Genomic DNA, 10,588 nt, shown 5'->3' with positions numbered 1-10,588 from the left:
TTTTTATGGTTAAAGTTGTCGTCCGAGGCTATCTCTTTAATGCACGCATTCTCTAACTTCTCTTTTTTCAGGGAAAACTTATTGTATCATATTTAAATTTGTAAAATCATTTACACTCCAATTTTATTCTAATAATATAAAGACAAATGAGTGTTAACGATGGCACGAAAATTCATACAAATACAAGCATATCTAGTTTATTGGTCATTGTGAACGATTGAATTTTTTGCTAGATAGAGAGCTATAGCTAGATTCCAATTGTTCACATTCATTCTCTTATCCCTTCTCCCACTCTTCATTCTAAAACTTACTATGCATAAACTCCACTTAAATATATACATATATGATATGCTCCAATTTCGGATTTAGTTGCCAAAAAAAATATCTCTTTCTCACTTGGGATCTTTCTTCTAATATGAATCTGATCTAAGAATCATTCAGTGTAAAAATATAGCTTCCACAGAATATTCGATCTATATAATGTTCTTTTTCTATATTTGAATAAGATGTTGAGAAATTAAAAAAATAAATAAATAAAGAAAAGAAAGTAGAAGAGAATCGTAGAGAGAGGAAGAGGATTTTTGAGTTATGCCGCCATTAATTATCAATCATATAACAAAACTAGAAAACATGAAACAGTAATAAAGCAACATTATTTTTATGTTATCACGCGAATCTTTTGAAAGAGTTATTTAGATGTTAAAATAGGCTGCAAAAAAAAAAACATAACACTGTTTAAGAAATGACCATGAAAACGATATCCCACATGAAGGAAAAATAGTAGGGCATTGAAAATGGAAGAATGCCACGTGGGTTCATGCGTACTTGGCATGAATTGATTGATTATTGTTTGTGAGGTAGACACAAAAGGAAACCCTAGACTTAACAATAATACTAATATCAATACTAATAATACTAATCATTCATACCCTACCTCAAATTGGATTGAGTGAATGATCTAGAAATAATGCAAATTAGAAAATGAAAGATGATTTAGTTGAGTTAATAGAAGGGCTAGGTAGTTAGATTGTAAATTTTGTTTAAAGAGTAATTAGCTAGGTAGGTATATATATAACCCTAATGTAATGTAGCTTATGGAAGTGAAATTAACCATATTAGTTAGCCAAAAAGACTTAAAACACACACCATGGATGAAATTATTGGTCCTAAAGAGAGGAGAAGGAGGAATATTAAGCCGTCACTCATTCTCCAACATCATCCTCCTTAACCCAACAAATGTTCCATCATTAATCCCTAATCCTCACAATCATTTGTATCGTCTTTTCCTTTGGCAGAGATACTCATAATTTTATTTTATAAATAATAAACAATAATCTTCTGCATCACTCTCTCCCAAAATCACGTTTACATTAATATGAAGCACTCGTATATTAATTACATGTGTCTCCAAAACCCGTTGATTTAGGGTTTCCATTTCAAACAAATACATATAAATCATCAACAAAACAGTGTTATTATAATTCAAGTGTCCCCCACCAATACCTCTCCCTTTCATCAGTCATTTTCACTCTGCATTGCACACAAGGATCCAGTGAGACAACAAAAATCTTGATTTAGCCAAGGTTTATACATTAATTTACTGTTGCTGTCAATGGAGTAGTAACATTTATAGAGCTTCGTTGGTTGTTTAATTAGCATATATATATATATATATATATATATATATATATGATTAATTATGCATTATAGCCATAAGAATTATTTGATGGCCCCAGTGGCGAGTCCCACTAACAAGAATATCACTGTTTCTCCGACAGGGTCATATAAACGAATAATGACCAAGTTCTTATTTCATCAAAAACTGTCTCATCGTTCATGCCACATATATGTAACTTCACAACGCGACCACACTGATGAGTTCCCCCTTTATTGCAATGGCGAAAGAGGCCCCTCATCTGAATGTGCCAAAGTAACCAATTTCACAAGTAATTCTGATATGCATATCTCTTCCTCGGTTAGACATTAATGCAAGATTCTTAAGTCCTTTTTCACCACTTTTGTCACACTCATGAACACAAACTTTTTCTTGCATTTAGCTTAGAAATAAATAATGACATCGATATAGTTAAAAATACTTATACATAATTCAGAAGAAAAAAAAGAAGACAATATGGTCTACTACACATGCATATTGACCTGTTTATATATAAACAAAAAGTGTGTAAATAAAAGGGTTTGGTTTGGTGTGATTAAATGGAATACGTAAATGTAAACAGTGACACTCATAATTGTTGTGTGTGGTCAAATAGTGGAAGAGAGATCAGAGGAATCTCGATGATGTCATCATCATCATCTGTCACATACGCTTCTAATTATTATATAATTCAGATGATACATGTTTTTGACAAACATTCATTTTGTCCTCATCTACATTATTATTATCATTAACTAATAAAGAAACAAACACTTTAAAAATATATTAAAAAATAACCTTTGGATAGTGGAATTTAATTATTTATTTATCTTATATTTATTGATTTGCCAAAATCTTTCACAAATTTTACTCAAAAATACACTTTTATTATTTGATATACTTATTTTTATATTAACATTTTGTTTAGTTACGACAGAAATGTTATGTGTATATGATTAAGATTAAATTCAATATGTGATTAATTTGTTTATTGGTATACATTCTTCAAATGTTAGTTTATACACGAGTGGTACAATTATTTATAACCGTGTATTGAATTTAGAGTTGATATCTTAATTTAATAAAAAAATCATTTTAGCTTTACAACAATTATAAACTTTCATTTTTTAACCTTAGCATAACTTTTAAAAGAAAACAAAATATATCCAAACATAACATTAAAAATAATTAAAATAATCTCGAGTCCTTAACTCATATGTAAGTGAACACAATTATTCTTATATTAACTTTTAATTATATAATACAATTATTAATTAAATATTTTAATTATATCTATCTGTATCTATACTCACTAAAATTTGTAAGAAAATACCTACTACAAATTCATGCATATAGTTTTTTTTTATTTACAATAATTAATATATAAACAAAAAGAATGAGTCATTAGAGATAGAGATTTCTCGATTCATGTACAAAAACATCAATAGATATATAAGGGGATGAAATATGAAACCTTTAAATATAGATCTCATTTCTAAAAGACAGGTCACAGAAATAGAACCAACTTTACCAGACAAAAGTTAAAAATAAAGCATTTTATAACCTCCATTAACCCAAATTAATAAATAAACCTATTTATACATATATTTTATACAAACAAAAACCCATCTACACATGAGTAGATCTGAGGAATTATAAACAACATATTATACCGATGAAGTGAACAATAGATAGTTTCTTTTTCAATATTACTTCTTTCAGATAGATGCAAAACAGTCACTTCTTTTACAAAAAATTGTCTAAAGAACTTTTTAGAAAAATAACAAATAGCATATATAGGTAATTATCCTCTTCATTAAGAATACTTTTGCATATATATGCTGATTAAATTTACATTTGACCTTGCAAAATTGAAACTCCATTTGAGATATGTGTACAAAGTACAGTAACGTAATAAGAAGGCTTAATTATAATTAACAATTGGGTCCTCCATGACAAGGGTATAGGGGACCCCAGAGATAAAAGACAATTAATCAGGTTACCCCACACACACCCGCATCATTCCAAACTATCATTCTGTGATCCAAAACGGAACAGATGGGACTTAAAACTTCATCATTGGCATTAATTTCTACTTCCAGCTACATCAATTATTTCCTCTGTTTTATATATAGAGTTGTCCATTTTAAACTGCACCCAGAAATTTATCAAATACTCACGTGTGCTCCCACTTCAATCTTCGGACTTCCATTAATTTAATGCAAACCAATCTCATATGTGGATAATTCTAAATTAATAAACTACCTCCTAGGTCTCTCATTGCAACAACTACTGTGCAACTTTTCATTTCTTTCCCAACCTACCATCAAACACGAGTAAAATCAAAAAGTGCACCACAGAGAAGGACTTGGCATATGCATAGAAAGAGTGCATGAAATTGGAAAATAAAAAAAAAAAAAGACCAAAAACGTGATGTTAGGACCATCTACAAAAAATAACCTAGATTCATTGTATGTACCTTAAAAAACTCACTTTACTATTTCATTGGTTAAGATGCCCATGCCTGCCAATCCAAAAGCCAAAGTCATCAAAGTGTTGGACTAGTTCCAACCAGGTTGATAACATTTTCCACAAAAACACCTCAAAACTTTAAAGTATATCCAACTAGAAACAAACAAATGTTGAGATTAAAGAACCTCGTTAAACAAGGGAGAAAGTTATTGGAAAAGTATTGGATAGATATAGATCATGAAAACGTTAGATGTATAGCAAGGGACACCTTTTTACGAGTACAAAATCTTCCAAAAAAAATTGTATAGAATATCCCAAAAGGGTAATGTTAACAAAAGTCGATAAATGTGTAAAAAAAATATACACGAAGTAAACTAGTAACCTCTGAAACAAGATAAGAAAGTTAACAGGATTTTCTATACGAAACGCAAGTGTCGTCCAAAAGTTACTACTAGTTAGTTATTACTATAGAGTAATAGTTTTTCCTGGAATCAAGGGAAGATAAAGGAGAACACAAAATTTTCAATAATATCAATTCCAAAAAAAAAAAAAAAAGGCTTTTTGGATGGTGTCTATTACTCGTATTATTGTTCTACCCTTATTTGTCAAGGTTTCTTGTAACTTTGGTTTTTCTTGAAACTTCCTACTATAACTAACCACTTACACAAGCATGCCCCTGCTATGGAATATGAATAAAGAAATTCTGATTAAACGGCAAAGTATGATATGTTTCTAACTATATATATATATATGGGCGACACCAACCTTTGTGCCTCTATACCTTAATATTTGAAATACCCAGAGGAAGTAATTTCTCCAAGCTTCAATTATATACATTATCCACATTCCTAGCTTTATCCATATCCACTGAATAGTCACAAGATTTTTCTTTCTCTTCCTCTACATATAACTGTGTCACATCTTAGATCTCCTTCAGACATGGGTCTCAGAGACATTGGTGCTTCACTGCCTCCTGGGTTTCGGTTCTATCCCAGTGACGAGGAATTGGTCTGCCATTACCTCTACAAAAAGATCGCAAATGAGGAAGTTCTCAAGGGTACCTTGGTGGAAATCGACCTCCACATATGTGAACCATGGCAACTCCCAGGTACATAATCATTCCAGTTCATGTTAATTCGTTTCGAAAATTTCTGAAAAACCTATGTTTATATATATGTTCCGTACATGGTTTCCCATTTGTTGTGTTTGTCTTTCTGTTCGTGTTTGTTATGCGAAAACAGAAATTAATTACTTCACATTCACTAGTCCTTTTCTGCTCATGAACCGGTGTCTCTGATGCTTATATTCATGTGTTCATAAACCTGCTTAGACAAAGTACATGTCCGGCATACGTTGTCAAATTAATATGAGAAGTGACAAACACGTTTGTTTGATTCCTGAAGAGACCAGAGAGAGAGAGAGAGAGAGAAAGAGAAAGAGAGATGAAAATGCACGAAACTGAAAGGGTTAAGGTGAGAGGAGAGGGTTCTGATATTATGATGTTATCCCATTCGCAGACACGACAGTGCATTCAGTTCTTCAATCATTAACGCAATGCCAACTTGGTGATGAATAGTTTAATAGTGTGCCTCTGTCAATAAATTAAACAAAACAACACCCAGTACTTTCTATATAATATTAATTTGTTTCTTTATATAATTAACACTTGATATATTTTCCCATGTAAGGGTTTTTGTCTTTTGCTTATATTGTTGGATCATTTATTTTTCTTTCCATGTTGGCACTTGCAAACCTTTTCTTTCCCCTTATTTTATGACTGTGGTTTATGTGCTCTATTCTATATTTTCTTCAACTGAAAATTAGTAAAACTTTCATACATGTAAATTATGAATCAGATAATTTTCTTCAAACTTCTCGTGAACAAAATATTTGTCCAAAGAACTAGGTGATAGTTTCCTTCTCTCTGTTTTTTCTAGGCAAGATAAATTCTATTTTGATAAAATTCTCTTTAATTACTTATAAGAAAAGAAAATAAAAAAATTAAAAGAAACTGAGTTTAACATCTAATTAAAAAACAATTTATACACTTCTTTTTTTCAGAATTTACATGATCTTCTACAACTATGAACTGCCCAAGAATAAATTCAATTTATTTTACACTCTTACTTTCTATTACTCTTTAAAAATATCGAACTATAGTAGCATATTCTTTTATCTGTTTTTCATTCATTAAATCCATTATATTCCTGCTTATTTCTTATTTCAAATATAAACTCTACACATGCACTACTATGCGTAGAACTATTCATTTCATGGTTAAATTATTTGGTTTAATTATTTTTTTTCATCATGATGAGTCAGTCTGTGCCAAAATTCAGGAGTTATCATCATTTTTTTTAAGAATATGCATTTTACATAGCTGGATTAGTCTGGGAGTGACCTTGAGTTTTCCTCTTCATGAAATAGAGGAACCAACCCCTAACACAGTAATTTAGAGGGTGGCCAAAAATATAACTCTGGAGCTTCAAGTAGCTTGTTTGATTCCTGCACAGAACCGAGTCCTTTGATTTATTTATCATTTTTTAGGTCACAATGTCCCTTTAGTTTTACGCTTATGGGATAGATACAGACATACTTAGTAACTATTTTTTATTATAAGAAAGTTGAAAAAGCAATACTTTTTCACCAAGCAACAAACACCGATGATGTTAATATACACTGACGCACACAACACATACGTGTTCATATATACACCTCCATTCATTACCTTTCTTGGACAAGACTCGCTGTCGATCTAGCTCTATGATTTTAACTCGTTAGCAATTATTAAGTATATTTTCCTTGGTGAAATACACGAAAAGCTATTTTTTTATGCATGAAAGGACATGCATGATCTTTCTTGGTTAGATTATTGAGTCCTCTTTTCATGCACAATATTATGAAAAGAGGGAGTGAAAAACCAGACCACGAAATCACAGTTATAGCAAACAGACAAATACGTTGAAACTTCTAAGTGGTAATTAGTGTCATCAAATTGCTGTCATGTTTGTCTGGTAGGATTGGAAACTTGAAAACTTGGTGTCATTAATGAACTAGCGGACATGTGATGGTGATTCTACGCTGCACCTAATTATTTATTATTCGGGGACACAATTGATTGCACCTAATTTAACCTTAGCTTAGTCATGTGTTGTCTGGTTGCTGGTACAAGAAATTGACGAGTCATATGCATGTGTTGATATGAATGGTCACAGAGGTGGCGAAGCTGAATGCGAACGAGTGGTACTTCTTCAGCTTCCGGGACCGCAAATACGCGACGGGGTTTCGAACAAACCGAGCAACCACTTCAGGGTATTGGAAAGCAACAGGAAAGGATCGAACGGTGCTGGATCCGACCACGCAAGAGGTTGTAGGGATGAGGAAAACGTTGGTGTTCTACAGGAACAGAGCTCCGAATGGCATCAAAACTGGGTGGATCATGCATGAGTTCCGCTTGGAGACCCCACACATGCCTCCAAAGGTTCGTTTCTCTGCTTTCTACTCATCATTATAGCTTTTTCTCGTGGGGTGCAACTTTCTTTCGTTTATAACAATTCACTATGACTTTAATTTTCAGAAAGTGCAATTTGTATAAACTTAATCAATAACATGTTATTGAAAAAAAGATAAGTATTATTTGAAGCTATTCTTTCTTTAAATGTAAAAGATGTTCTTTACCAATGATTTGACTTCTCTTAATATTGGTTTGCTTGCTACCATGAAAATTGTCCTTTACTAAAACTTTTTTGTTGTTGGAATGATCTTTGATAATATAACTTTTGGACATTAATTGGATTGTTGTGTTTTGTGGTTGGATTGATTGATGTAATTAATTAAGGTCAAATCTATTAGGTGATTTCTGGCTAAAGCTAGGAAAAGATTTTTTGTCGTTGGTTTGCTTTATTAGGGTGTATATTTCCCAAGCGGTTTTGCTATGATATGAGATGTTTGAGAATACATGATTGCATGCTCTAAAACTATTAGGTTTCTCACACAAAATTAATAATACTAATAACTTTAAGATGTACTACTATTTTACTAGCTCTTGTGATATGTTTCACTAGTAGAGAATGTCATAAGATGTATCTAGATAATTGGACTTTTTTTTATAATAAAGTAATGAGAATAAATAGTCCTACAATTATATATAAAGTATTAAGATTAAAAAAAATAGTATATATAATCATTTAAAACATTTGACATATGTATTTTTTTTTCTTGCCATTTTACTATACAATTTAATAGTCAATATTTTTTTTAAGTTCACATAACAAGATTATCGCTTTGTACATCAAATGTTAGTAGAGTAGATAAAGACTAAGGGGTAATAAGTTAAGGTTAACATTTTTTTGTGCAATAATACATGCCATTTTTTTGTTGTTGTTGTTGTTGAGATTTGAGCATAAAATAAATGTTTTCAAAAATTACTAAGACATCGCCAACACTAAATTGAATAGCCACATCTTAAAATTTTAATTAGTTTTTTCCCTAACTAATATTTTATCACTGGTTGTAAAGGTTTATGATATAGGACTTCTGTTGTGTAATATGAAAATTTTACACTTTTATAGCTAAACTATTATTCGTGCATAGAACTTTTATAAACATCAACTGGCCATTGAATAAGATGTGTTTGATATCGATAACTTTATTTAAAGCAATCAAAACTTTAAACATACAAAAATGGGTTAACAGATCTCGATTTTACACAATTTATGAAAATTAAAATTAAAATCACGTCAATGGAATCAGTAAAAGATAATTAAAAGTTTTAAAACACTAGTTTGTGTGTGTATATATACAATAATATATATATATATATATATATATATATATATATTATTTGTATTTAATGAAAAAGTATGTTTTACTCTTGATCATTCATCACAAAATTTGAGTCAATATTTTTTTTCTCACATAAAAGGTCATCTTATTTGATATGTAACACACTGACGTAATCATTTATGGTAAAAAATATTAATACTAGTTAATATTTTTCTTTCAGTCTTATATAAAAGTATATTTTTATTTGATGTACGACACACACAATATATACATATAATATCATATATTTGTTACTTATAATCTGAAACTTTAGGAGTGTTTAATAAGTTAAAGTTCTAAACTAACTAAAAATATTTTAATACTAATGGATGCTTAAATTTATACCTTAGTTTTAAGATATACTTGACATGCTTTGCTGGTGAAAGTTGTTGACTGGACAAGTGGGAATAGATTCTCCCTAAAGAGGGACCAGACAAATTTTTCAAATCTCTTTCTTCCCTGTGTACTTTAATTAGCAACAGAGGTATGAGAGAAAAAACAAACATTGTTGATATCTTTATTTCTAAATAATATTTTATACAAAAACGTTACTTTTTTTATTTTGATTTATTCATATCAACAATTTGATTTGTCCACATACATAGAACAGATGATGATAATATATAAAAAGAGAAAAAATAAGTTAGGTATAGGTTAAGTCTTGTAAGATCCTAACCTAACTTGTTTTCTAAATCAAAGACTCAAGGTTGACTTATTCAGTTGATATAAATTGTTTCATTAACCTGAAAGATTGCTTAATATATATTAAAAACATTTGTTTCAGGAGGACTGGGTGCTATGTAGAGTCTTCCACAAAAGCAAAGAAGAAAACAACAGTTCAAAAATGATGTACGAGTATGAAACAACACCTCAATCCCTAACCATGGCTTCGTCATCGCCCACCATGAACAGATTTTCCACCTCTTTCCCTTCCTCCATGCCATTGCCAAGCCACCACCACCATCATCATCACCATTTCAACGCAAACCAAAACTCTTCTTTCATGGATCTTCTTCACTTCTCTCGGGACACCAACACCAACAACACCATCGTTACTCAAATTACTTCCAAAGGTGATGATGGATATGGTTTCTTATGGGACATGGATTTGGAAGAAAATGGCCTACAAGATGCCGTGGCTTCAAACTTGGATGCTATAACCTTCGAGATCGATAATAATAATAATGAAAATAATATGGTGTTCCTATAGTTAAGGATGAGTCATGTCGTGTGTACATATATGTGGTTCATGTGTCGGAAATTGTCAAGATTCGTTTATTTGTGATGTATTTATGGTGTTTGGGTCTGAGGGACAAGTCACATGATAGATTGGGTGGAATTAGTTGTTACTACAAGTTTGTGGTATATTGTTGAAGTAGTAGGGTATAATACTCTGGTCCATTAGGTTCTTCTTATTTACTTTTATTATTTTAGGAACTATTAATCATATATGTATACAGCTTGTAATGTAATTAGCATTGCTTATATTTTACCTTCTTTTACTTGTAATTTCTTTTATTGTTGTCACTGGAAGCTTTTCGATGAGACTGAAAGTTCATATCTTTCAAAAACCATCAAAAGCTTTATTTAGTACTTTAAATAATTTGTCGTACTTAACATATATCCTTTGTGAATAGA

General features: G+C 30.9%; 1 protein-coding gene across 1 annotated transcript; it reads left to right on the top strand.

Moving 5' to 3' along the window:
• The first annotated feature begins 4,877 nt into the window (after positions 1-4,877).
• LOC114178852 (NAC domain-containing protein 21/22-like) lies at positions 4,878-10,442 on the top strand. The gene is made up of 3 exons (XM_028064978.2): positions 4,878-5,234; positions 7,342-7,607; positions 9,735-10,442. Exons 1-3 carry the CDS (start codon positions 5,066-5,068, stop codon positions 10,158-10,160), a joined length of 861 nt encoding a protein of 286 aa, XP_027920779.1. The 5' UTR covers positions 4,878-5,065; the 3' UTR covers positions 10,161-10,442.
• The last annotated feature ends 146 nt before the right edge of the window (positions 10,443-10,588 follow it).

Source organism: Vigna unguiculata, chromosome 1 (genome assembly GCF_037176805.1).
Source record: "Vigna unguiculata cultivar grain cowpea cultivar isolate G323 ecotype 2 chromosome 1, ASM3717680v1, whole genome shotgun sequence".
Lineage (NCBI taxonomy): Eukaryota > Viridiplantae > Streptophyta > Magnoliopsida > Fabales > Fabaceae > Vigna > Vigna unguiculata.
Note: the sequence above shows the minus strand (reverse complement) of the source record. Positions and strands in the feature narration are given on the sequence as shown.